The sequence below is a fragment of the Kogia breviceps genome, chromosome 18 (genome assembly GCF_026419965.1).
Source record: "Kogia breviceps isolate mKogBre1 chromosome 18, mKogBre1 haplotype 1, whole genome shotgun sequence".
NCBI classification, from domain to species: domain Eukaryota; kingdom Metazoa; phylum Chordata; class Mammalia; order Artiodactyla; family Physeteridae; genus Kogia; species Kogia breviceps.
The window spans coordinates 11,964,098-11,991,396 of record NC_081327.1 but is presented as its reverse complement, the minus strand read 5'-3'; the positions used below and the strand labels follow the sequence as shown (position 1 = coordinate 11,991,396).

The 27,299-nt window shown below is 50.6% G+C and overlaps 1 protein-coding gene across 6 annotated transcripts; it reads left to right on the top strand.

Annotated features, from left to right (window-relative positions):
* The first annotated feature begins 252 nt into the window (after positions 1–252).
* Positions 253–26,800, top strand: SUPT5H (SPT5 homolog, DSIF elongation factor subunit). Of its 6 annotated transcripts, none has more exons than XM_067019341.1 (30): positions 253–344; positions 616–693; positions 5,088–5,253; positions 8,996–9,061; positions 9,600–9,611; positions 10,137–10,206; positions 10,303–10,371; positions 10,481–10,546; positions 10,833–10,863; positions 11,468–11,536; positions 15,002–15,253; positions 16,669–16,758; positions 16,867–16,937; positions 18,512–18,617; positions 18,851–18,944; positions 19,033–19,169; positions 19,593–19,748; positions 19,848–19,994; positions 20,858–21,004; positions 21,091–21,216; positions 22,093–22,177; positions 22,495–22,614; positions 22,698–22,800; positions 22,884–23,011; positions 23,103–23,208; positions 23,665–23,823; positions 23,944–24,112; positions 24,228–24,431; positions 26,196–26,291; positions 26,378–26,800. In XM_067019341.1, exons 2-30 carry the CDS (start codon positions 619–621, stop codon positions 26,519–26,521), a joined length of 3,264 nt encoding a protein of 1,087 aa, XP_066875442.1. In that variant the 5' UTR covers positions 253–344; positions 616–618; the 3' UTR covers positions 26,522–26,800. The 6 variants fall into 6 exon arrangements, with proteins under 6 accessions (XP_066875442.1, XP_066875446.1, XP_066875444.1 ...); XM_067019343.1 differs by having other exon boundaries at positions 291–403; XM_067019342.1 differs by having other exon boundaries at positions 300–433.
* The last annotated feature ends 499 nt before the right edge of the window (positions 26,801–27,299 follow it).

The following is a 27,299-nucleotide window of genomic DNA, read 5'->3' as shown; positions in this document are numbered from 1 at the left end:
ATTTGTTATTATTTGCCAATCCCCTGCTTCCTCACGGCTTGGCACACCATGTTAGTGATCTGGACTAAATTCAAGCAAGCACTTATTTCTGGCTAGAAAAGGCCGATCCCAGGGTGTTATAACACTCCGATTTGACCATCCCAAGATGTCGGCTCCACGCTCTACTTTAAGACAACTCTGACACTCTCAAGATGGCGTCCCAGAAGTGCGTTACCGGGGATGAGCCTCAGAAATCTCGCGTGAGGCGGGACCAAGTGGTAGGTTCTCGCGAGAGGGCACGTCAGTCTCAGCCAGGCGTCGTGTGGGCAGTAGCTGGTGCCGAAGGCGGAGGTGGCACCTGAGCGGTGAGCGGTTGGGTTGGAGGCCGTGGTGGCTGGCCCGGGAGTCGCCGGGGGCCAAGGAGGTGTTGAGACCGGATTAGGGGACTCGGGAGGTATAGTGGGTGGCGTGTGTCGTGGGGTGGTCCCCTTTCGGGATCGCGGTTGCCGGAACAAGGCTGCCGGAAGTGCGCTGAGGGGTTTTTCTTCTCCCCGGGAACCCGAGGGGAAACTGAGGCTCGGGGTGGGGCTCGGAACTGGGGGAAGCGCTGAGGCCGCTGTCTTTTCCTGCGAGCAGAAGATGTCGGACAGCGAAGACAGCAACTTCTCCGAGGAGGAGGACAGCGAGCGCAGCAGTGACGGCGAGGAGGCCGAGGTCTGTGGCTGGGACGCTGGAGGAGGCATTGCGCCTGAGGACATGACCAGGGCAGAACGGCCCCTGTGGGGAGCTTAGCGGGGATCAGAAAGAGCTCTGGCCTCTGGGAGCTTCCAGGTTGTCCGGAGAGATAGGGAAGTAGGCAAGCCCAAGTGAAGCAGAGGCTCAGGTGCTGGAGGCCGGGGATGTTCCAGGTACGATGACATAACAAATGATGTGTTTGAAGGACTTGGCATATAGTAAGAACTCACTATTAGTTTTTATTTTTAGGTGTGCTCAGTCATTCCAGAAATATACTTCTAATGTCTACTACATGCTAGACACGCTCCTTTACCCTTGGACTACAGCAGTAAACAAAACAGATTTTTAGAATGTTTCTTTGCTCTGGTGAAGGTAAACAAACATAACTGAGAAGCAAATCATTTAGTTAGCTAGAAGGCACTCTGGAGAAAAGTAGAGTAGAGAGTGCTGGTTGCACTTTGAGTAGGGTGATCATGGTGAGTGGGAGGGTGACATTTGGAAAAAGATTTGTGAGGTGAGTGAGTGAGTCGTGTCATGTGGAAGAAGGGTGTTTCAGTAACGGGGAACTGCAAGTGCGAAGTTGGGAGCATGTCTGTGGTGTTCAAAAAGTAACAAGAGTTTGGTAACAGGAGCCAGATCTTGTCGAATCTTAAAGGCTGTGGTGAGGAATTTGTCCTTAACTTAGTGAGATGACGCCATGAGAAGGTTTCAGCAAAGGAAGCATGTGATCTAATATTTTGAAAGGATCACTTTAGCTTCAACCCAAAGGGGTCCGTTGAATGTCACTGTTTTAGGAACCAAATAAACATTTCCTGGGACATATCTGATTTCAAATATTATTTTATTAGCTATTAGCCTGTTTTATTTATTTCTCATTTACTCATTTGCTGAACAAGTAAATGTTTGAGCATCTATTGCTATGTTCCAGATACTTCCTAGGTGTTGTGGAGAGTGGAGCAAGGCAAATTTCTGCCTTCACAGAGTTTACACTTAGTAGGCAACAATTACAGACAAACAAAGAGGTGACAGTATGATTATAGAAACGTTAACTTATCGCTTAAGTTAGTTGCCAACACTTGTAGAAATTTCATGTAAAAATCAAGCTTTCTTGCTTTTCTGGGACAATGGGAGGAGCCAGCAACCTGAGTGACACCCACAGCAGCCCTTTTCTCAAGAAGTGGCACCCCCTCTTTAAAGTTGGGAATTTTCTCCAGTTCCTGGGATATATTAATTGCCACTTGTCATTATGCAGATTTAAGAAAAGGAAAGATTTCATAAACCTGTGTTCTGGAAAACATCAGGTAGGTGAAGAGAGCCATAGGTTTCCCTTGAGCTGCCCTACTTATTTACGTTTCCTGTTTGCCCTCTGCAGACATTTGATTGTCAATCCTTGTTGTGTCCTTTGGGGAGTCCTCAGCTTGCCATGGTGGGAATGGGACAAGAGTGAAGATGACACGAAGGGCCTTTACTTGAAGCTGTCTCACTGAGTCCTTGGTCTCTGACTCATGGCTTCAAGACACTTTGCTTGTGGTTAAAGCCTGATGGTAATGAGACCCTCATGAGCTCTCTGTCTTGAGGTGGAGGTACTTTTACAAGCAGATGGTTACTCCAGGGGATGCTGAGGACGGACTGTGTAAGAGCACGTTCAAGCCCTGAGGTAACATAGAGATAGTAGTGAGAGCTATGTCCTCAGAGGATGCGGAGCCAGGTTTGGAAAGAAGACTGCTGGTACTGAGCCAGGGGGATGATGACAAGGTTCCTAGAAGTCCGGCTGTGGTCCTCTTGTAGTTTGAGTTGTTAAAGTAAGGGACATCGTGCGCTAGTTAGGATTCTGTATTAAGCAAATAGAATTGACCCTTGAACATGTTGGATTTGAACTGCTTGGGTCCACTTATATGTGGATCTTTCTTCAATAGTAAATTGTACTGCATGATCCAAGATTGGTTGAATCCTGAGATGCAGAACTGTGGATACGGAGGAACCTTGTATTCGGAGGGCTGGCCATAAGTTATGTGTGGATTTTTGACTACACAGAGGGTTGAAGCCCCTAACCCCCATGTTATTCAAGGGTCAGCCTTATTTTTTTAAAGTCCTTTTCTGTTCCCAGCCCCAGGCTGGGTGGTGTGTTAGGGAACCAGCAATGCCTGAGCTAGCATGGGCTTTTCACTTAGGGAGCTAGCTCTCGGTGGTCAGGGCTGTGATGGAGGAAGCCCAGAGAGTTGTGAGCCCAGAGAATGTGCCTGACCTTCCCTGGTGGGGAGAGGGCAGGCATCACTTCCTGGGCATCACTTCCGGGAAGAGAGGGTATTTTGATTGAAGTATGAACAAGAGGCAGAAGAGAAAGGCTTTTTCTGCTGAGGACCAGCATGGATGATGGACAGTGCTACGAGAGCGTGCTTGTCAGTGGTTCAGTGTGGCTCCAACCTAGCATTTAGGAGGGGGAGCCTAGCGAGGCGGGATGAGAGGGAGAGGCAGAGGGCACAGTGTGCGCTCCCAGACCAGGCTGCTAGGGAGCTGGTTCTTTACCTGAGGGCAGTGGGGAGCCATGGCTGTGTTTTAAGCAGGGGACCAAATGATCAGATTCGTGTTTTTTTGCTTTGTTTTGGTTTGGTTTTGTTTGTTTTTGTTTTTTGGCCGCATGGTGCAGCGTGTGGGATCTTAGTTCCCTGACCAGGGATTGAACCCGTGTCCCCTGCAGAAGTGTGGAGTCTTAAGCACTGGACTGCCAAGAAAGTCCCCCAGATTCGTGTTTTAGGTCATAGTTTCCCAAGACTGTAGGATGTTTTCCAGGTGGGGAGTAATGAGAAGTGCTTTTAGGTGGAATAAGAATAAGACCTGAAGCCACATTGACTCATTTAGTGAGAAAGTTATTTTCTTTTTTGTTGGGCACCCTGTCTTTTAATTGGGTCATGGAGAAAGTTTCACTTTAGTGCTACTGTGTCTTGAACACACCTGCCTGAAATTTGCTAGTCTCTGTTTGGCAGGGAGAACAGGCCTTATGAGACTTAGCCTGCAGCAGGCAACAATATCATGTTGCGACTTAGTAACATTGTTTTCATTGTTTTGCTTTTATCTTTATGGTTACTTTCTGTTTATAACTAGCTAACCTTTAAAGAGTTTTAACTTCTGAAACAATTCAAAACAAAAAAGTTTGCCTCAGAAGTAAAAGTTTTAGTGAATTTAAAGAAAATATTAGATAAATGGGTTGTACCTACCTATGTGGACATGGCAAGAAGTCATGAAGTTAATGAGGGAAAGGTTGAAGTTTGGGGAACACTGTTTTGTGTGGATCATTTCCTTTTGTGGTTTGTATGAAGAAGAGGGATTGGAGGCCAAGAGACAAGAAAGGAAGCTGGGGCAAGGATTCAGATTTAGAGGGCAATGTTCTAGCCTAGGCTAGGGGCTGTGCAGATGGGGAAGAAGGGATGGATTGAAGAGATGATGCTCAAAAAGCGTCATTGAAAGGTCAAGAATTTGGTGCCTGATGGGAGCTAGAGGAGGCAAGCACAGGTCTAGGGGAAGACACAGAGGCCAGTTTGGGGTGTGGTGGTTGTGAAGGGCTCAGAGGACATCTGAGGAAGGTATCCAGGAGGCTGCTGACACATGAGGGTCTCTAGTTCTGGAGAAAAGTAGGGGACTGGAGACAGATGGGATGTCATCTACAGAGACAGTAAGTGAGATTGTGGAAGGTAAAATGGCCAGGAAGAGAGTGCATGGAGGGAGAAGAAAAGTGGGCCCTTGGTTGAACCCTGGTGACTGAAGCCAGTATTTGAGAGGTGAGCACAGTAAAGGGAGCCTGCAGAGGAGCAGGCGGAGAGGTTGGAGAAAAGCCAGGAGAGTGCGATGCGCAGACACCAAGGGAAGAGCATTTCCCTACATAGAGAGTGGTCAGTGGTGCGAGAGGTCTTATAGGTAAGGACCAAAGAAGGTCCATAGAATAGCTGTGAGAGGCGGTCATTGGCCTTGGAAGCAGTGTAGACTGGAAACAGATATGAGAGTCGTTGTCACAGAGATGTCCACCGCAGCCAAGGGAGTGGATGAGATGGCCTCGGGGAGTTGTAGCATGGAGAGAGACAAGAGCCAAGGACCAAACCTAATGGAGTGATAACATTTAAAGGCTCGGTTGAGACTAGCAAGGAGATCTAGTAGGGGGTGGGGTCAGCTCCCAGATATTGGTTGGGTGGATGGCGGTGCTGTCACTGAGATACGATGGCTACCAGGGAGGCCTGGCCAGGGTGGAAGGGCATGTATGCAGAGCAGAGGGGGCTGTGATCATCCAGGCAGAGCTGAGGTCAGATTTAGGGGTGGAGAGCATGGTGTCTGGATTTGGGGGGTTCAGTACACTGGTGCCCCAACCCTACCTGACCCTGCAGGTAGAGGAGGAGCGGCGGAGTGCAGCAGGTAGTGAGAAGGAGGAAGAGCCTGAGGAAGAAGAGGAGGAGGAAGAGGAGGAGGAATATGATGAGGAAGAGGAGGAGGAAGATGATGACCGGCCCCCCAAGAAACCCCGCCATGGCGGCTTCATTCTGGATGAGGCTGGTATGTGACAGGGCTGGCGAGTGCTGAGCAGAGGCTGGACTTCCACCTTCAGTTCTATTTCTCCAATGTACTTTTTTAAAAAAAATTTATTTATTTAATTTATTTATTTTTGGCTGCACTGGGTCTTTGTTGCTGTGTGCGGGCTTCTCTAGTTGTGGTGAGCGGGGGCTACTCTTCATTGCGGTGCGCGGGCTTCTCATTGTGGTGGCTTCTCTTGTTGTGGAGCATGGGCTCTAGGCACGTGGGCTTCAGTAGTTGTGGCACTCAGGCTCAGTAGTTGTGGCTCGCGGGCTCTAGAGCGCAGGCTCAGTAGTTGTGGTGCACGGGCTTAGTTGCTCCGCGGCATGTGGGATCTTCCCAGACCAGGGCTCGAACCTGTGTACCCTGCATTGGCAGGCAGATTCTTAACCACTGCACCACCAGGGAAGTCCCCCTTCCAATGTACTTTTAAAACATTTTGTTTTGGTAAATGTCAAACACACAATCGTAGGGTAGTTTACGGAGCCCCCGTGTGCCATCACCTAGCATCAGTAGTGAACAGCTCAGTGCTGCACCTGTTTTGCTTGTTCCTCCTCACTCCCACCCACCACTGGATGATGTTGAAGCCAATTCCAAATACAAAATTTAACCCCAAAATATTTCATATGTATTCCTATAAGATAGATCCTTTTAAAACCCAGTTACAATGCCATAATCCTCCTTTACTAATTGTGAAAAGCTCAGATGACCTAGAAGTAGGCAGCTGGACAGGGTAGCAGAGGCTGACAGATGTAGGTCCCTTTTGGCCTCGCTCTGCTCTTTTCTCCACGTGGCCCTGGGCAAGTTGCTGCCTGTTTGTCTGAGCCTCTTTTCCCCCTTGTACAGGGGGACAGGCAGTTCTGCCTACTTCAGCAGGGATGTTTTGGGGATTTGGGGGACTATGCATGTAAAGCATGTCAAGCTGATGGCAGCCCAAAGTATAATGCCCAGCCTGCAGTAGGCCCTCAGAAGACAGGGTTATTATTTGTGTTACATAGACCCACAATGTATCTGCTGTTCTGTAACTGCTTTTCTGTTCAGTGCTTGTGGAGGTAGATATAACATAGATAGTTTAGGTTAAATGAGTTAATTCTTGTAAAGAAAGTTTTCTGAACATTTGGCAAGTACTCTATAAATTTTAGCTGCTCTCATCATCATCATCATCATTGTTGAAATATCTGTTTTTTCCAGTGGCTGCACATTGTTCCATTCTGTGATATGCTTTATTGAACCAGTCTTTTGTGGGACATTGATGTTGTTTGTAATTTTCAGCAGTATAAGCAGCACTGCCGTGAGCATCTTTGTATAACATTTAGACTCACATATGCAAGTTATTACCTAGATCAGGCGTTTTTAATCTGTTTTGTACCGTGACCCCTTTTGGAGTCTGGTGAAACCTATGGAAGTGTGATTCCCTGACCCTTCTCAGAATCATGTTCTGAAATGCATTAAAAAAAATACATAGGATTCCAAAGAAAACAATTATATTGAAATACAGTATCTAAATATTAAAAGAACATTGTGATGTATGTGCTTTTTTAGCACATTGAAATAACAAGATTTAGTGGAGTATCTGTTAAGAATCTAATTTTGAAGTAACACTGTGAGTAATATTTTGAGAAATCTGTAGCTGTGCTGTGCTACGAAAGTATCAGATTTCATGGCTAACACTACTGTGGTTTGTTCCATTGCACATAGTTGATGTAAATACTAATTTCACTTAGAGATTAGTGAAAATGAAGGTGTAGTTTTTTCATCTAACACAGACGTGGCAGATTTTTTACATGGTAAATCCCTATAAGTCAAATTGCTGGACAAAGGGGATGCATATGTTTTTAAAGCTTTTTGATATCTTTGGCCAAATATCAGCTCCCGAAAAAGTCACACTACTTTATACTCCCACCATCCATACATGAGAGTGCTTGTTTCCCACACGCAGGTAAAGAGGAGCGACTTGGAATACCACCCTTCATTTTCTTGGGACCTTCTTACCTGAGAGGAAACCAGGAAACAGAGGGGCAGGAGATGCTCTAGGTGTTCCTGGTTCTCAGAGAGCTTCGGCCCTTTTCTGAAAGGCTGAGAGGGAGGGAGTTCTTGCTTAGAGAGAAAGTCTTAGACAGCAGATGGGCTCAGATCAAGAGAACAGATAACGTGCCATGTGACAAAGATGTGGGGCACTAGGGACACCCACTTGGTGGTGGTGGGAGTGACATTCAGCACTGCCTGTGGCGGTGCCCATTAACATCCACCACACCAGGACCCTAGATCCAGCAATTCCCTTTTAGGAGTTCACCCCACAGGTACATAAGGACACTTGCTGCGATCCTGTTTGCAGTTGCAAATGTTTGGTGACCTAAATGTCCATCGATGATAAGGGCCTGGTATAATGAACTAAAGGACAGATAATGAGGCGTGTGCTGCTATGGAAGAGCTCCAAGCTACTAGTATTGCTTTAAAAAAGAGGGTGGGATAGAACAGTGTGTTAAACAATTGTGTGGAAGGGGACTTCCTTGGTGGCACAGTGGTTAAGAATCCGCCTGCCAATTCAGGGAACACGGGTTCGAGCCCCAGTCCGGGACGATCCCACATGCCGTGGAGCAACTAAGCCCGTGTGGCACAACTACTGAGCCTGCGCTCTAGAGCTCGCAAGCCACAACTACTGAGCCCTCGTGCCACACTACTGAAGCCTGCGCGCCTAGAGCCCGCGCTCCGCAACTAGAGAAGCCACTGTAGTGAGAAGCACGTGACCACAATGAAGAGTAACCCCCACTCACCACAGCTAGAGAAAGCCCGCGTGCAGCAACAAAGACCCAATGCAGCTATAAATAAATAAAAAATAAGTTTATAGAAGAAAAATTGTGTGAAGGGAAAATAGTGGTGGGGGATTTATATGTGTTTCTTTTATAAGGTCAGATTACCTCTAGACTAGAAGCTGGTCACACAGTTGCATCTGAGAAAGGGGACTGAAAGGGGTTAGAAATGGGAGGGAGACTCACTGTACACTTACATCCTCTGTACACTTCGGATTTTTTCGTTGTGTGTTGTTTCAGTTTTTAGTGTAATATTCGATACATACAAAAGAGTATACGTAATGTAGTGGAGAGGTTAAGCGCATGGACCCTGGAGCCAGACTGCCTCTCAGGCATCAGCTGAGAGTCTTTAGGCAAGTTAGGTGACCTCTCTGGGTCTCAGAGCCCTTCCTGTAAAATTAGAACAACGGTGGTACCTCCCTTAGGGTTGCCAGGATGATTCAATGAGGAATTTGGGAAGTACTCAGAGGAGGGCAGGGCACACGGTATGCTCTCAATAAGGGTTGGCTGTTACAAATGTAAGCGAATAATAATAAAACCAACAAACCACAAACCCTATCTTTAAAAAAAAAAAACAAATTAAAAAAACTATATACCAATTTTCCCTTCCCTTGATATTTGGGAGGGAACTTTTCTGCTTGCTTATTTTTATCTTATTTTTAAAATGCATCTGTGGGTGGTAGGGGGAGGGATGACTTAGAGTCAGGCGGATCTGCACATTGGCCCTGACCCTGCTGCTAGAAGCAGTTCTGAGGCTTTGGGTGAGAGCCTCACCTGTCCAAGCCTCAGTGTCCTGACCTGTGAGGTGGGGATTTGTAGTGCCTGTTGCCCAGAGGAGATGTTTCCTGGGAGCTGTTGTCTTGAGGTCATCTTTTCCCTGGGTGCCCTCCTGACCACCTGTGTTCCCCTTCCAGACGTGGACGATGAGTATGAGGATGAGGACCAGTGGGAGGATGGAGCCGAGGACATCCTGGAGAAAGGTGGGTGTGGGCCCCACCTCTGGGAGATCACTGGGGGTGTGGCTGAGAGGGTGTGAGAGCCCACCCCCACCCCATGCCCGGAGCCACCCCAACCCACACCCTCCTCACCTTGCTTCTTTCTGTCGTTGCCAGAGAGGCCAGCTCCGCACCCTTTTCCTTTTAGGCCCATGAGTTGGGGGGATGGGGGCTGTGGGGAGAGGACTCTGGGCTCCTAGGGCCCCAGTGAATCCCTTTGGGGGGCTGTGGGGGTGGGACAGGCTCTATCCCAAGATACCCCCCACTTCCTGGGCCAGTGCCACCCCTTCCCTGTTATTTTCCGTTCTGTGCGCCTCATACATTTCGGCTTCTCCCCCTACCACCTGGTGCCTGGCCTTTACTTTTGATTTTCAACCTTCTTGTGTCCCTCCCTTCCCCTTCCCCCAACCCATTGGTTGATTTCGCTGCTATAATTTGGCTCATACTTTGTCTGCCCTCGCCCACCACCACCACCACCACCACCACCACCACCACCACCACCACCTCCTCTTCCTCCAAGTAGAAGAGATTGAAGGTAAGAACCTGAAAAGTGTGCTTCCCTGACCCTCCTCCCATATCCTGACATCTCCTCCTTCCTGCCTGTGGCACCCTCCCTCACCCCTGACCCCTCCCCGGCCCCGGGGGCTCTGACTCAAGTAGGGTCCAGAGGCAGGGGGTCTGGGGCCAGGTCTCCAGCAGTTTTTGGCCTGGGAAAGCGTGTATGTGTTTATGTGTGTGCGTATGTGTGAGTGTGAGCGTTGCCGGTAGCAGGGTGAAGGGGTGGGGGGCTGGGATGGAGTTCAGGATGTGCTTAGGCACTGGCGATGAGATGGGGAACAGCTGGATGTCCCCAACTGCTGGGCCCCATCCCCAAGGAGGACACTGAGAAGCAGGATGCTGAGTAGGCCAGAATAGGAAGGTGAGGGTTAGGGGTTTCCTCAGTGAGGTATCTGCCGCCCCAGGACCCACCTCTGACCCCCTTAACCCCCACCGCTTTCTCCAGGCCCCTGCTTGCTCTTCCTCTCCCCTTACTCACCCCATCTGCCCATTTCTTTTGCAGCGTCCAATATCGACAATGTTGTCTTGGATGAAGACCGTTCTGGGGCTCGCCGCCTACAAAACCTCTGGAGGTAAGCAGTGAGGGGAAAGAGAGGTTTGGGGGCAGGTCAGCCCACCCTCCTCTCCTCAACCTTCAATTCTTGTTTACTTTCCCCCTCACACCCCAGGGACCAGCGAGAAGAAGAACTGGGCGAGTATTACATGAAGAAATACGCAAAGTCATCTGTGGGAGAGACGTAAGGGTGTGGACTGGGCTGATGGGAGACTGGGAGCAGGTGGTTCCTTTCTGAGAAGGGTCAGGGGTCTGACAGACCCCTTCCTTCCTGACGGCGCTTCTCTCTCCAGGGTGTATGGAGGATCCGATGAGCTCTCGGATGACATCACCCAGCAGCAGCTGCTCCCGGGAGTCAAGTAAGGGGGTGGGACAGGAGGACCGAGGTGGGAATTTTTACTGGGGTGATGTGCCCACATGGCTCACTCCCTGAAATAAATCAGGTCACAGTGTCACAGAGTGGTGGATGGTGGGGAAAGAGGGGAAGGGCAGATTGGCACTTTTCTCCTTCTCTCTGCCTATGGATGGAAGGATGGAGAAGGGAGAGGGTGTGGAGGGAGAGGAAGAAGGATGGGTGTGGTGATTTGTATGTTTCATGATGAGGAGACAGTTTCACTAAAAGGCTTCCTTTTCCTCTCCTGTCAGGGATCCCAATCTGTGGACTGTCAAATGTAAGGTGTGTGCTCTGGCTTCGTGGCCTGGGGGAGGCAGGGGAATGGGAGAGGCGGCCTCGTTGGGGGCAACTCTCCTTCTGTCTTTCCTGAGTCTCCTTGATCTGTCAGTCTCTTCTTTCTGTCTGCCTCTACATCCTTCTCTCTCCCCCCACCCTCCTCCTCCCCTCCCCTCTCCTTCCCTCACTCAGTGTCTCCTCGGCCCCTGGCAGTGAGAGCGCCAAGTCCAACCACTGGACCGCCAGGGAATTCCCGCCGTCTTACTTTATCTTTTTAGCCTGATGATTCTTTCTGTTTTTTTTTTTTTTTCATTGAAGTATAGTTGGTTTACAATATTATGTAAATTTCAGGTGTACAACATAGTGATTCACAATATTTTAATGATACTCCATTTATAGTTATTAGAAAATATTGGCTGTGTCCCCTGTGTTGTACAATGTATCCTTAAAGCTTTATTTTATTTTATACATAGTAGTTTGTACCTCTTAATCCCCTACCCTTATCTTGCCCTCCCCCGACTCTGTCTGTCTTGCTGCTGCCTCCTGCCCCCTTTTATATGTCCTGTTCTCCATCTTGTCATTTCTCTTAAGTCTGCCTTTCTTCTTCCAGATTGGGGAGGAACGGGCCACAGCCATTTCCTTGATGCGCAAGTTCATTGCCTACCAGTTCACAGACACGGTAAGTTGGGTAGGCAGGCAGCTTGTAGGTGAGAGACAGGTAAAGCCCAGAGTGAGGGACAGTACAGGTTCAGGGGTATCATGTGCCCCTTGTGCTGAGCAGCACTGCCTGTTAGGTGAGCTGCTTCAGCTAGAAAATGACTTCTTTCTGGATCAAAGTGTTCTTCATGCCGGACAGAGGTACTGTCTTCATTCTCTCTGCATTTCTGGCAGAATTCCCCAGCCTCTGCACCCCTCTGGAAGTCAGCCATCTAGCTCCCTGAGCCTTTTCTGCCTGAGAACGAGTTCTGCCTGCTCACCAACCCTGGTGGGCAGCTGTCACCCTCTTACTGTTTGGTTGGGAGTCCCACCATAGGGCAGTGTGGCTAAGTGCATCACAGAACAGGCCTTTTGGGAGGAGAATTCCTTCCTTCTCTCTTTCACTCAGTTATCAAAATACGCTGAGCCCCTCCTCTGGGGTGGTCCCGGCATTGGGAGATGCTGAGGATATAGCCGTGACCATGCCAGGGCTGGTCCCTGCCCCTTAAGGGCTCATTCACACACAACACACAAAACATGAAGTAATGCCGGCTGCATGCAAGGCAGCAGATGCTGCATTAAGGGCACAGATCTTTCTTTAGACTCCTGGGTTTTGCATCCTGCCCCTGCGGCTTCCTCACTGTGTGACCTCTATCAAGCCGCTTCCCCTCGTTGCACCCCTTGCTTGCCCCTCAGCGTCATTAGGATTAAGTATCTTTGAACATGTCCAACCCTCAGCCAGGACTTGTTCTGCAGCTTGTGTTCAGTAAATGTAATTGTTGTCATAGGTGTAATTGTTAGTTTTGGAACCAGGACGTGCTGGTTGGTAACTTTCTCACTGAATATGATTTATGTTAGGCTGAGTGCATAGCTTTTACCTGCCAAAACAGTGGGTGTGTGTCAGTGGGACCAAGTGGACAGTTGCAGGATTTGCAAATCATGATTTTGAATGTGCTCAAACTTCTGCCCTGTGCCCTGGGCAAGATTCGAGTGACCCCATTTGAGATGGGACTGAACTGGTACATGTATGTATATCATGAAAGCCAAAATCTCTCCATACCCAAGTCCCATTTTTCAGAAGTAATTACTGTTGGTTTGTGTGTCTTTCCAGACCGTCTTCTCTGCATATTGAAAAATAGGTATTTAAAAAAAATAAAATGGTATTATATACGTATCATTCTGCAGAGAGCCTTTTGTCAGTACCATAGTCATCTTTCCATGACAGTAAATATAAGGTTGTTTCCATTTTTCACTATCACAACGAATATGGAAACAAACTAGGTGCTTTTTTAAAAATTGAAATATAATTCACATACTGTATGAAAACATGTTGCTGGGTTTGGTCTTCTACTATTTCATTAAAGATGTTTGTATTTATGTTTATAAGGGATATGTTGGTCTGTAGTTTTCTTATGATGTCTTTGTCTGGTTTTGGTATCAGGGTAATAATGGATTCATGGGACTAATTGGGAATGTTCCCCCCTCTTCTATTTCTTGGAAGAGTTTGTGAAGGAGTGGTATTAATTTTTTAGATGTTTGGTAGATTTCACCAGTGAAGCCGTCTAATCCTGGGCTTTGGGTTTGTGTGTGTCTGTGAGAGAGAGAGAGAGAGAGAGAGAGAGAGAGAGAGAGAGAGAGTGTGTGTGTGTGTGTGTGTGTATGTTTTTTGCTTATTAATTCAATATATTTACCTCTTAAAAGTCTATTCACATTTTCTACTTCTTTTTGAGTCAGTTGTAGTAATTTATGTTTTTCTACAAAAAAATTCATTTCCTTTAGGTTATCTAATTTATTGGCATGCAGTTATTCATAGTATGCCTTAAAATTCTATAAGTTTGGTTGGTAGTAATGTCCTTTCTTTCATTCCTGATTTTGGTAATTTGAGTTTTTTCTTTTTTTTCTTGGTCAGTCTGGCTAAAGGTTTGTTAAATTTGTTGATCTTTTCAAAGAACCAACTTTTGGTTTTGATGGTCTTCTCTATTGTTTTTCTAACCTTTATTTTACTTATTTCCACTCTGATCTTTATTATTTCTTCCTTCTGCTTGCTTTGGGATTAATTTCCTCTTTCTCTTCTAGTTTCTTAAGGTGGAAGATTAGGTTATTGATTTGAAAAAAAATTTTTTTTAAGTTGGTATTTACAGCTGTAAATTTACCTCTAAGCACAGCTTTCTCTGCATCCCATAAATTTAGTATGTTGTGTTTTTGTTTTCATCATCTCAAAATGTTTAAAAATTTCTCTTACGATTTCTTCTTTGACACACTGGTTACTTAGAAGTGTGTTCCGCATATTTGTGAACCTTGTAAATTTCCTTTGATTTCTGACTTCATTTTGTGTGGTTGAAGAATACATTATACTTGATATGATTTCAGTCCTTTTACATTTGAGACGTGTGTTGTGGCCTAACATATGGTTTATCCTGGAGAGTGTTCAGTGTTCCCCTGAGAATTCCACTGCTGTTTGACAGAGTGTTCTAGCTATAGATGTCTGTTAGGTCTTGTTGGTTTGTAGAGTTGCTCAAGTGTTCTGTTTTCTTGTTGATCTTCTGATTGTTCTATCCATTGTTGAAGGTGGGGTATTATAGTCTCCAATTATTATTGGTGAATTACCAATTTCTCTCTTCATTACTGTTGGGTTTTGCTTCCTATATTTTGAGCCTCTGTTGTTAGGTTCATATATATTTATAATTCTTATATCTTCTTGATGGATTGAACTTTTTATCATTATTAAATGTCCTCTGTCTCTGGTAACAATTTTTGTCTTTAAGTCAGCTCTGCTGTTAGTAGTCACTCCAGCTTTCCTTGGTTCTAGTTGCTTTTTCCACAGAACATATGTTGGATATCTTTCTGTGTCACTACATATAGATCCATCTCATTGTTTTTTTAAGTACTACATTGTATTTCATGGTACAGGCAGACCTCGGAGATACTGGTTCCAGACCCTCACAATAAAGTGAATATCATAGTAAAGCAAGTCACATGAATTTTTTTGTTCCCCACTGCATGCAACAGTTATGTTTACACTATACTGTATTCTATTAAGTGTGTCATAGCATTATGTCTAAAAAAAACAGTGTACATACCTTAACTAAAAAGTAATTGCTGTTGGGAAAATGGCACCGATAGACTTGGTCGCTGCAGGGCTGTCACAAACCTTCAGTTGTAAGAAACACAATAGCTACAAAGTGCTATAAAGCCGAAGAGCAGTAAAACGAGTTATGTCTATATGGTTATTCCATAACTTAACAAGTCCCTCTTTGGGGGCATTTAAAAATTTCCAGTCTTGTTTGTTTTTTATGCTAAACGGCTCTGCAGTGAATGTCCCTGTGTGGGGGTCATTGCACAAACATGTTTCTGTGGGATAAATTCCTAGGAGACTGCTGAGGTGGCGGTCATCCCTGGTACCAGCAGTCATGTCTCACTGTCTCTTTACACTGGCTCGGCCCTCCAGCCCCTGCAGATTAAGTCGGTGGTGGCACCAGAGCATGTGAAGGGCTACATCTACGTGGAGGCCTACAAGCAGACCCACGTGAAGCAGGCCATCGAGGGCGTGGGCAACCTGCGGCTTGGCTACTGGAACCAGCAGATGGTGCCCATCAAGGAGATGACAGATGTGCTCAAAGTGGTGAAGGAGGTGGCCAACCTGAAACCAAAATCCTGGGTCCGCCTCAAGCGGGGCATCTATAAGGACGACATCGCTCAGGTGCCTGGGGCTGGGCTGGGCTGGGGCAGCCGAGGAGGCCAGGGCTGTCTGTTCTGTCCTCTCCTCCTTTCTCTTTGTCCTTCCCAGCCCCCTAACTAGTACAGAGAGCAGAACTCCACTCAGATCAGGTGAAGCAGAATCTGGACTTTGTTGCGAGCACACAGGAAACGGATGACCATCTTCTGTGCATGTTCTGTGCATTTTGAGTAAAGATCTGAAGGTGGTGAGGGAGTGAGTCACGCGGAGTTCTCAGGGAAGGGGTGTGGCAGAAGGCAGCCTGTGAGGTAGAACTGTCACCAGCCGAAGCAGAGTGAGTGAGTGTGAGCGTGGCAGGAGATGAGCTCAGGGAGGCAACGGGGCCTGTGGCTCATCCTAGAGCTTTGGCTTTTACTGGAGTCAGATGGGAGGGTTCTGAGGGACACAGTGTGGCTTGGATTTTGATACGATTATGCTGCTGACTGCATTGGGACTAGACCACTGGTTCTCAAGCAGGGGTACCCCCAGGGGACATTGCACAATGAATGGAGACATTTCTGGTTGTTTCACCCTGGGAGGGAGTTGAGTCTGATATCTAGGGGCTAGAAGCCAGGGGTGCTGCTAACATCCTTCAAGGCATGGGACGGCCGCTACAACAAAGGCTTACCCGGATGAGAAACCCTGCAATAGACCGGATGGGCCACGGGAGCAGGGAGCCCAGTGAGGAGACTGCTGCCACAGCGTAGGTGGCAGGCGATGGTGGGACAGGACTGAGGCTGCAGTAATAGAGGAGGGGGGAAAGGTCAGAATTTTTGAAGGCAGAGCTGACTCGTTTGCTACCAGGTTGGATATGGGTGTAAGAGAAAAAAAGGAGTGAAGAATGCCTCCCACATTGTGTGCCTGAGCAGAGGGAAGGATGGAGAGGGACAGGATGGGGAGAGGAGTGGGTTTGGGGCAATCAGGAGGTTAGTTGCAGTTATGCTGGGTGTGCGGGACCTTCTAGACATCCAGGTGGAGATGTCAAGATGGCAGTGGAGGGCTTCCTTGGTGGCGCAGTGGTTGAGAGTACCCCTGCCGATGCAGGGGATGCGGGTTCATGCCCCGGTCCGGGAAGATCCCACATGCCATGGAGCGGCTGGGCCCGTGAGCCATGGCCGCTGAGCCTGCACGTCCGGAGCCTGCACTCCGCAACGGGAGAGGCCACAGCAGTGAGAGGCCCGCGTACCACACACACACAAAAAAAAGATGGCAGTGGATACTCAGTTTCAGAATGGAGGGAAGACAGGCTAGAGAGTGAATTTGGGGGACTTGTCAGCAGTTTCATTTCTTCCCCATCACCCTCTGTCCCTTGCCCTTCCTGGCATCTCCTTTTCCTTTCTGTGTCCAGGGTCAGGAGGGGAGGGCTGGGCCCCTGCTGACCACCTGTCTGGCCTTCTCAGGTGGATTATGTGGAGCCCAGCCAAAACACCATCTCCCTAAAGATGATCCCGCGCATCGACTATGACCGCATCAAGGCCCGCATGAGCTTGGTATTGCGGGGACGTGCTGCCGGTGGGGAGACGGGGTGCTTGATACCCCTGCTGGTGGCCAAGCCCTCGTCCCTCACCCTTCCTACTCATGCTCCTTTTCCTACACAGAAAGACTGGTTTGCCAAAAGGAAGAAGTTTAAGCGGCCTCCACAGAGGCTGTTTGATGCAGAAAAGATCAGGTGAGTGTCCTTGGGCCGGGCCAGGCCGGGTGCCCAGAGCTGTGGTGTAGGATGTGCCTTTGCAGGTTCCCCCACAGGGCTGGGCTCCCGGAGCCATCCGTAGTTTGTGAGTGGTTAGCTTGGCAGTGTAGCCTTAGCCATGTTATTTAACATCCTTGTGTCTTGGTTTCTTCTGCTGCAAAGATTATAATAGTAACCCCCGTTTCCGAGGATTGTATTGAGACTCAAATGGTTTAATATGCGTGGGTACCCAGAACAACACTTGACACCTAGTAAGTGTGATTAATGGTATCACATATTGAAATGAGATTTATCAACACATCAGGCTTTATAAAGTGTCTTACCCTCATCTCCTGATGCCTAGACACCTCAGTTGTGGGTACAGAGCCCCTTCCACTCAGGGTGTCTCCCTCCCCCTCCCCGCTGGACAGAGCATTGGAGCAGCCCAGGGTTTCCGGTGTTCCAAGGCTGCCGGGGGCTCCAGTGGGAGGGCAGGAGAGGAGGAGGTGGAGAAACAAGAGCCAGTGACACTTTTCCTCTGGTCCTGTTCTGGAAACACATCATGAGCAGCCAGTTTTTCATTCTGTTAAAGGCTGGACTGTAGAATGAGCCTTTTGATTTGCCAGGCTGGGCTAATACCTCCAGGCCAGGCCAGATTAATACTTCACATGCCTGAATTGGACTCATTTACACCAGTGGTCTCCACCCGTCTGGACATCCCCTGCTGAGCACAAACTAGAGTGACCTTCCCTGCCCCCCAGTAGCCGGTCTGACTCAGTGCCCAGACATGCGCAGCTGAGCAGTCTCCCCTCTTGCCAAATGTACCATGTGAATGAGAAGATGATTGGGCAATTGACAGGAGGAGCTCAGCCTGCTCCCCAGCGCTCCCTTTTTGACAGTGGGGCAGGCTTTCCCTCCCCACTCTAGAAGCATGGGGCAGGAACTACGGTCCCCCTGTCCCACATGCAGGGCCAGTAGAGTTAAGCACAGTCTTGGGAGTCCCACCCCCCTGCATTTGAATCTGGACTCTCAGACTTGAGGGCTCGGCCATGTTGGCCATGCCAGCATGCCCTCCCTGAGCCTCATTCTCTCATTTCCCTGGAAACAAGGCTCATATTACTGATGTCATGGGCTCTGGGGAGGAGTCAGTGAGGTCACATGTGTCCGTGAGTGTTAGCTGTTAGCGGTGTCTGATACTTTGTCTAGCTAGTACTCACCGAGTGCCCGCTGTGTGCCAGGCCCTGTTATAGGGGAAATAGTGAATAAAAGATGCTATGTCCCCCGCTCTGGAGCTGCCATTCTAGTTAGGAAGATGGGTCAAACTTGCTATAGTGGAAAATAAAGCAGGGACGGGGGGCAGTAGGGTGCAAGAAGGTGGGTGCTGTGTGTCCTTCCGTTGAGGTGGGGGCTTCAGGCTTTGTGAGAGATCACTCTCGCCAAGGGGTGTGTTTTGGGAGGGGATGGCTCAGGCATCCTGTGTCCTTTTCCCCCTTTGCCAGCAGAGGAAACTGAGGTACAGCAAGATTTTCCTCTTAACCTCCACTTCCAATGTTCTCTCCCCTACAAACTTCCAGGTCCCTGGGGGGTGATGTTGCCTCTGATGGTGACTTCCTCATCTTTGAGGGGAACCGTTACAGCCGGAAGGGCTTTCTGTTCAAGAGCTTTGCCATGTCTGCTGTGGTAAGGGTCCCAGAGGGGGTCATGCTAATGGTAGTGGGAAGCGGGGAGGCCAAGCTTTCTCCCTCCTGCAGCCCAGGCCCCAGAGCAGTGTGTTATCTGGGCTTGTCTTGGATCCTCAAGTTAGGAGTATCCCCAGGGGATTAATCTCACCATCTCTCCAGTCCACTCAGCTGGGCTGTGACACTGACTTTTTCATCCACTTCCTTCTCTTCCTCTTGTCTCTTGGGGCTCAGATCACGGAGGGTGTGAAGCCCACACTCTCTGAGCTGGAGAAATTTGAGGACCAGCCAGAGGGCATCGACCTCGAGGTGGTGACTGAAAGCACAGGTATTTGGTCCCAGTCAGTAACCCAGGCCAAGGAGTGGGTGGCCCATGGTGAGCAGCCCTCAAGTTAGCCCCGTGCCTCCCCCCACAGGGAAGGAGCGGGAACACAACTTCCAACCTGGAGACAACGTGGAGGTGTGTGAGGGTGAGCTCATCAACCTGCAGGGCAAGATCCTCAGCGTGGATGGCAACAAGATCACCATCATGCCCAAGCACGAGGACCTCAAGGTGGGTACCATGCTGCCCGTGTGTACGTGGTGGGTTGAGGGCATGACGAAACCATGGAGTAATCTTGAGGACACTGGTTTTAGTTTGCTTAGGGTTGGTTGTGTCTGAGAGGCTTGTCTAGGCCCAGCATGGTGTGTCTGGGGTGAGGCTGTCTCCAGGTGGGTCTGAGGAGGTATCTAGTCTGGTGTCATATGTCTCGGGGACAGGCTGTCTCTGTGCGGGGTAAAGGTTGTCCAGGCTGATATTATGAGTCTCCGGGGCAGGCTGAGGTTGGTCCGGGTGGTCTGTGGTTGGGGGTGTGAGCCTGGAGTGGGTTTTGGCCAGGGTCTTTGTGAGACTACGAGTGGAATCTGAAGATGGGTAGACAGATGGGTTGTGGTGACTTCCCCTGACTTGCTCATTGTCCTCACACCCAATCCCTAGGACATGCTGGAGTTCCCGGCCCAGGAACTTCGGAAGTACTTCAAGATGGGGGACCACGTGAAGGTGATTGCCGGCCGGTTCGAGGGCGACACAGGCCTCATTGTGCGGGTGGAGGAGAACTTCGTCATCCTCTTCTCTGACCTCACCATGCACGAGGTAGCTAGCAGAAGGCTGGGAGTGGGGTGGATGTGCCAGGAGGAGACTGAAGCCGATGAGCCATGTGGACCCTGCTTCACCCTTTCCCGTCTCCCACAGCTGAAGGTGCTCCCCCGGGACCTGCAGCTCTGCTCGGAGACGGCATCGGGTGTGGATGTCGGGGGCCAGCATGAATGGGGGGAGCTGGTGCAGCTGGACCCCCAGACCGTGGGTGTCATCGTGAGACTGGAGCGGGAGACCTTCCAGGTGTGTGTGCTGCACGCAGGGGCAGGCTTACTTTAGGGGCTTCCTCTCCCTCCAGCTCCTCATCCTGGGAGGTGGCCGAGCATGGTGGCTAAGATCCCAGACTGCTCAGGGTTGCAGACCTGGCTCTGTCACCCACGGCCAGCTGTGTGATATCAGGCAAGTGCATGTCATTTACCCTCTCTGTGCCTCAGTATCACACCCTGGAAAAAGAAGATAGCAGCAGCATATACTTCCTTAGTTGTGACTGAATCCGTGATATCAGATACGTACCCAGGCATTTGGTGCTTTCTCAAGGGCTGGGTGCTGCTGGTGCCTTCCTCCCCTTCACCGTGCATGTGGGAGCCACAGAGTGTAAATGCTTAGGACCCTGGGCTCTGGATTCACATCTCAGCTCTGTTGCTCTGTGCTGTATGACCCTGGGCTAGTAATTGCCCTCTTTTGGGCCTGAGATTTCCCCTCTGTAAAATGGGAATTGTGACAGCATCCATCTCAGAGGGAAATTTTGAGGCCTCAGTGAAATCTTGTGTGAAGAATTTAGCATGGGTCTGGCACAGAGTGATGGGTAGACATTAGCTATTATGTTAACATCTATTCCTCTGCTCATCTCTCAGGTCCCTGATGCTCAGTTGGAATGGAGGCTCCTCCCAGAGGGTGTTTTGGAATGACTGGGGACATTTTTGGTTGACCCAGTGCCTGGGGGGTAGTTCCCTGACATTACCTGCCCCAGAGTCAGGGAGTCTAGACATCCTGCAGAGTTTGGGACAGTCTCCTACAGGAATAATCATCCCACCATAGGGAAGCCCTGCTCCACATCACCCCTTTCTACTCTCATCCCCTCAGCATCCCCTCCCCTCCCTCCATAGGTGCTAAACATGTATGGGAAGGTGGTGACTGTCAGGCACCAGGCTGTGACCCGGAAGAAGGACAACCGCTTTGCCGTGGCCCTGGACTCAGAACAGAACAACATCCATGTGAAAGACATTGTCAAGGTCATTGATGGCCCCCACTCAGTGAGTATAAGCTCCTGCCCGTGTGTCACATCTGAAAGAGCTGGGGTGGGGCATGGCCACAAGAGTGACTGTCCTTCCCCATCCAGGGCCGGGAGGGCGAGATTCGCCATCTCTTCCGCAGCTTCGCCTTCCTTCATTGCAAGAAACTTGTAGAGAACGGGGGCATGTTTGTCTGCAAGACCCGCCATCTGGTGCTGGCAGGGGGCTCGAAGGTGAGACAGGCATGGTGGCACCCTGTCTGTTGGCTACCTGACTCGGCTCTTTGACCTACCCTGGCTCCAGGAGTGACAAGAATAGGCTTGTGGAGGATTAGGAGGGCAAGTGTCAGTGTCAGGTCTTTGGCAAAGTATGGAAAAAAAGGGTTATTGGGATACTGAGCTATTTACCAAATCATTTGTTCATTCAGTTTTATTGTGCACCTGTTAGGTGCTTGACACTGGAGGTACAGCAGTGAACAAAACAGAACAGTCTCTGCCCTTCTAGTGCTGCTGCTCTGGAGATGAACAGATAAATACATGCGTAGTGCAACCGGGGCTGATGGCAGGCATGATGAAGAAAAATAAAACGGGATAAGGAGATAGAGAGTGACGGGGGCTGCTGCAGGTGGCATGAGCAGAGACCTAGGAAGGGTCAGAGAGCCACCTGAACGTCTCAGGGGAAAGCAGAGTTCCTGAGGTGGGATTTGTAGGGAAGTTGTACAGAACCAGGTATCAGAAAGGAAATCAAACCTGGGATATGGGGAGCTGGGACCAGGAGGTGGTTTTCTCAGGCCCTGCAGGTGGAATGCTGAATTCCCATGGCTTGCGGTTTCTGTGTCCCTGGGGGTTTAAATTCCTGACTACTACATTTTAGTCTCACTCCTTGCCCAAGGGAGGCCTGGGCCTCTTGATTGACAGGCCCACAATGGCATAGGGGTGACTGTTTTCCCAAAGGGAAATTGAGGCATTGTGAGCAGAAGGAGGGAGGCATGGCTGCTGGGCAGGTTCAGTCAGGAACTGTTCCCAAATGGCAGCAGGCAGTGTGGTGCAGGGGCTGGGAGCCTGTCACCCAGGCCCTGCCTTCCTGTTCACTTCTTGCCCTTTCCCCAGCCGCGAGATGTGACCAACTTCACAGTAGGTGGCTTTGCCCCGATGAGCCCCCGGATCAGCAGCCCTATGCACCCCAGTGCTGGAGGTGAGGGGAATTTGGGGTGGGGGTATATGGGGGGTGGAAGAGAGAGGCTGTTCAGCCCACACTCAGTGTCTGCTCTGGGCTGGCCCGACCATGATGGGGCTCACAGCCCAGGGGAGACCCGAGCCCCCACCACAGTGCAGCGCAGGGTGGCTAGGGCTGTGATGGGAAAGCCCAGGGCTCTGGTGGGGGGCCCCCAGAGGAGCCTCGTAACCCAAGGGTGGAGGGAGTCAGGTGAAGAGGGGTTGGAGGGTACCCTGGCTGTGGGCACAGCACTTGAGAGGATGGCCCCGGGGACTGGTGACAGTCTTCTTCCCCAGGTCAGCGTGGTGGCTTCGGCAGCCCAGGTGGCGGCAGTGGCGGCATGAGCAGGGGCCGGGGGCGGAGAGACAACGAGCTCATCGGCCAGACTGTGCGCATCTCCCAGGGGCCTTACAAAGGTGACCTGCGAGGCCGTGTGGAGGCCTGGGGAGGGGCATGGTGAAGGAGAGCCCACCCGGCCTGACCTCCTGCCTCCCACCAGGCTACATTGGCGTGGTAAAAGATGCCACGGAGTCCACAGCCCGCGTGGAGCTGCACTCCACCTGCCAGACCATCTCAGTGGACCGTCAGCGCCTCACCACGGTGTACGGGCCAGGGCAGGGCTGGGAGGGAGGTTGTTGGGTGGTGCAAGGGCCCTACTCACCCCACTTGTTCTCTGTGTCTACAGGGGCTCACGGCGCCCAGGCGGCATGACCTCGACCTATGGGCGGACACCCATGTATGGCTCCCAGACGCCCATGTACGGCTCTGGCTCCCGTACACCCATGTACGGCTCTCAGACGCCTCTCCAGGATGGTGAGCACTCCCAGGGGACGGGGATGAGGGGCAATATGGGGGGATCTGGAGCCAGGACAGAACTGATGGGCACACATCTCTCCCTTTCCAGGTAGTCGCACCCCGCATTATGGCTCTCAGACGCCCCTGCATGATGGCAGCCGCACTCCTGCCCAGAGTGGGGCCTGGGACCCCAACAATCCTAACACACCGTCACGGTGAGGGCCAGGAGCTGGGGGCTGGGGCAGGTTTCCCTGAGCCACTGGGTGTGTGTGCCCACGTGCGTGAATGGTTCTGCTGTGTTTCTGTGGGATGGACGGGTCTGTGTGGTCCACCCTGAGTTCTCTGCTCCCAGCCCCAGGCTGGTCGTGTGAAGGGGTAAGAAGGCTGGGGCTGGGGGCAAAGTAATCTCTCCAGCTCCCATTGTAGTAGTAGCATGCTGTGGTCAAGGCCTGGGCTTGGAGACAAATTGTGCGATTTTGGTCATGTGACTTTGGGCAACCTTATCTTTGTTTCCCAAGTCTCCTCACCTGTGAAATGGAGGCCTCTGGATGGGGCTGTTTGTGAGGATGAAGTTGCCTTGGTTTTGCCTGGTGTTCAGCCCTGTTCTGGAAGCATTTGCTATATCATTGCAGTCACCACAGTCATTCTCAACAGATGTCTCTCCCCAACAGGGCTGAGGAAGAATATGAGTACGCATTCGATGATGAGCCTACCCCATCCCCACAGGCCTATGGGGGCACCCCCAATCCCCAAACACCTGGCTACCCAGACCCCTCGTCCCCGCAGGTCAACCCACAGTACAACCCGCAGACTCCAGGGACACCAGCCATGTGAGTCCACTGGGGCTAGCCCTTATCAGCCGCTGTCCAAACCCTCTCCACTGCCACCACCTCCTTCTCTCCCTTTCTATTGCCCCCAGCTAATGCCCGCCCCCCTCCTTGTCTCTGCAGGTACAACACAGACCAGTTCTCCCCCTATGCAGCCCCCTCCCCGCAAGGCTCCTACCAGCCCAGCCCCAGCCCCCAGAGCTACCATCAGGTGGCGCCAAGCCCAGCAGGCTACCAGAACACCCACTCCCCCGCCAGCTACCACCCCACCCCCTCGCCCATGGCCTATCAGGTACTGCTCACTTGGCACGCCCTTGAGGGTGGTGGGCTACGATGGGCCTTGGGCCTGTAGGGACAACCAGGCCAAATAACCTGTTCCCAATGACCCCATCCCTTTTTCCCTACAGGCCAGCCCCAGCCCGAGCCCTGTTGGCTATAGTCCGATGACACCTGGAGCTCCCTCCCCTGGTGGCTACAACCCGCACACACCGGGCTCAGGCATTGAGCAGAACTCCAGCGACTGGGTGACCACTGACATCCAGGTGAAGGTGCGGGACACCTACCTGGATACACAAGTGGTGGGGCAGACAGGCGTCATCCGCAGCGTCACGGTAAGTGCCCAGGCTGGTGGGTGGGCGGGCAACCCTTCCTTTGGGGTCCCCAGTCTCTCTGGTTACTGTTCTCTGTTTTCTTTTTAACTGTCTATCCCGATTTTCCAGTACTCATTTATAGCTGGAAAAATAGATGTGGAAAGGTTTGGCATGTAAGCTCTACAGGGCGGGGGCTTCTGCCTTTTGTGGTCATGGCCGGGCCCCCAACGGCCTGGGACAGTGACTGGCACCCAGGAGTGTGGTTACTTTTTGACATACTCTTCTGAGATCAGTTCAGTAACATGGACTAAGTGCTCCTCTGTGCCAGGCTTCGGCTTAGCGCCAGGCACCCACGCCCCCTGGGCGTTTCCAGCTCCAGCTCTGCTGGCCTCTCTCCATCTTTTCAGTCACTGAATTCTCTGCAGCCTCAGGGCCTTTGCTTATTACTTTCCTCTGTCTAGAACTCTCTTCCTGCCATTCTTTGTGTATTTAACTCCTGCTCATCCTTCAAGAAAGCACTTGGGCTGTCTCAGATCTGTCTCTTATGGGTCCATGTAATTCTTTTTCATGTTATCTACCTGCTTAAAAGCTTCACGTTTACCCTGGTGTGGTTCTTTGATTACCAAGCCTATATTTTCTTCCAAGGTAGCCCCAGTTCCTAGATAAGGGACTGACACCTTCTTGGCCCTTCAGTAAATATTAATTGAATTAATTAAACACCAGAGAGGACGATAGCTCCAGGCCCTACCCTCACAGATTTCACATTCCAGTGGGGGAGACAGACATGTCTCCAGACAGTGACAACCCAAGTGGCCAGAGCTGGGATATGGGAAGCCCAGAGGGCAAGGGGAGCTAGGTGAACCCAGGGGAGGCACCTTATCCAACTTTGGAAGGGATCAGGGAGGGCTTCCGGGAGAAGGTGACATCTGCGCTGAGACCTGAAGAATGAACAGGAGTAAGCCGAGAGAAATGGCCGGGGAAGGGGTTGAGTGTGTTCCAGATAGAGTGCACGTGCAAAGGCCTGGAGGTGAGGGAAAGCCTGGCACATTTGGGGGGTTGAAGTCTCTTCACTGTGGCTGGAACATAAAGATTCAAGGGGGAAGGTGAGTGATGAGGCCAGAGGAGTGGCTGGAGCTGGTCACATGCCAGCCTAGGGAACTTGGATTGTGTCCTGAGGGCACTGGTGGGTGGTGGAGGAATCTAAGCAGGGGAGTGGTGGGATCAGATCTGTGGTTTGGAATCAATTCACTATGTTGCTGTGTCATAGTTGGATCAGGGGCTGGGAGCCCAGGGGGAGGTCAGGCTGTACTACAGGGCTGTGGGGAGGAGAGGAAGGAGGGAGGTGGGAGAGACCCTCAGGAGACTGAATGGACAGGCCTCAGAGCTGGAGGTTGTTGGTGAAGTTGCTGGCTTAGACGAGGTCTAGCACTCTGGCTAGTGCTGGGGACCATGGGGCCATCCTTGAGACGGAGACCCAGGATGAGGAGCGAATGGGAAGAAACTGAGGCCAGTTTGGGGCACGATGAGTCAAGAGCCTGAGAAACAGTCTCCCTTTTGGCCTAAGTTAGCTTCATACTGGTGCTTCCCTTGCTGATCTGATTACCCTGCCCCCATACACCACAGACCCCAGACCTTGGAACCAGGCCCAACCTTCACCTTTCCTGCCCCTGTGTCACTTTGGGAAAGTGACTTCTTAGAATAAGCCCTGATCCTATGTCCCTTGAGGTGGGGTATCAGTCCTGTGTTGGGAGCAGGCCAGGCTGACCAGGCTGTCCCCACCCCCAGGGAGGCATGTGCTCCGTATACCTGAAGGACAGCGAGAAGGTTGTCAGCATCTCCAGTGAGCACCTGGAGCCCATCACCCCGACTAAGAACAACAAGGTAAGGGATGACAAAGGGATGTGGGGGCATTGGGCTGCTGCCAAGGACCGTGACCCCATGTGTCGTGTCGTCCCACCCCCCCACAGGTGAAGGTGATCCTGGGTGAGGATCGGGAAGCCACAGGTGTCCTGCTGAGCATTGATGGCGAGGATGGCATAGTCCGCATGGACCTTGATGAACAGCTCAAGATCCTCAACCTCCGCTTCCTGGGGAAGCTCCTGGAGGCCTGAGGCAGGCAGGGTGGACTTTGGCAGATGAATCTGGCAGATGGAGAGTGTCCCTCCTTCCTTCCCTGGCCCTTGGCTCTGACACAGGATCTGGGCCCTGGAGCAGGGCTAGCCGGGTTGATCAGGATTTCTTCTATTTTCCTTTCTGGGTTCCTGTCTCCCTCCCTGATATTCATGGGAATCAGAGTAGAGTCGACAGGGAGGGTCCCCACCTTCTTGTACTCCATCTTCCCCAGCTTTTTTTGTGTTATGGTCTTTCAATAAAAAGCTGTTTGGTCAAAAGTCGTGTGTGTGTGTGTGTGGTTTGTAAGTGGGGTCATTTGCAGACCCCACTTACTTCCATGCTGTGTGATCTTAGGCAAATAACAGTCCTACAAAAGCCTGTTTCCGCATTTAGAAATGATACTCCCTATCCCACAGGGCTGTTGAATGTAGAAGACATTGGAAAGAGATTATTAGAACAGAGCCTGCCATGTGATTGACAAAGTTACATCTTACTCATGCTTGAGTTAAGTGAAAATCAGTGAGTATCCCTCAGGAAACCTAAATTTCTCCTTTGGTGCAGGTTACAGCATTTGATAGTCTTTTCTCTTGAGCCCACGTAGCAGTGACACCAGAATTGCTGTAGCTTGTCTAAGGGCATGGGCATGGGGAGCAGTGTGGAGAGTGGGCTTAGTACTTGACCTTCCTTCACTTTCCTCATTTGATATTCACATGTCTCTTTACAAATGTAATATAAACTGTATTATAAAATAGTTCAGATGTTTAGAAAGGTATGTCA

What these genes read in the sequence shown, in the direction of transcription:
- SUPT5H (XM_067019341.1), top strand. Translation starts at nt 619, where the DNA reads ATGTCGGACAGCGAAGACAGCAACTTCTCCGAGGAGGAGGACAGCGAG. An exon ending in TGGAGCGGGAGACCTTCCAG is followed by an intron (nt 19,995 to 20,857) that starts GTGTGTGTGCTG and finishes CTCCCTCCATAG; the next exon opens with GTGCTAAACATGTATGGGAA. An exon ending in CCTCGCCCATGGCCTATCAG is followed by an intron (nt 24,113 to 24,227) that starts GTACTGCTCACT and finishes TTTTCCCTACAG; the next exon opens with GCCAGCCCCAGCCCGAGCCC.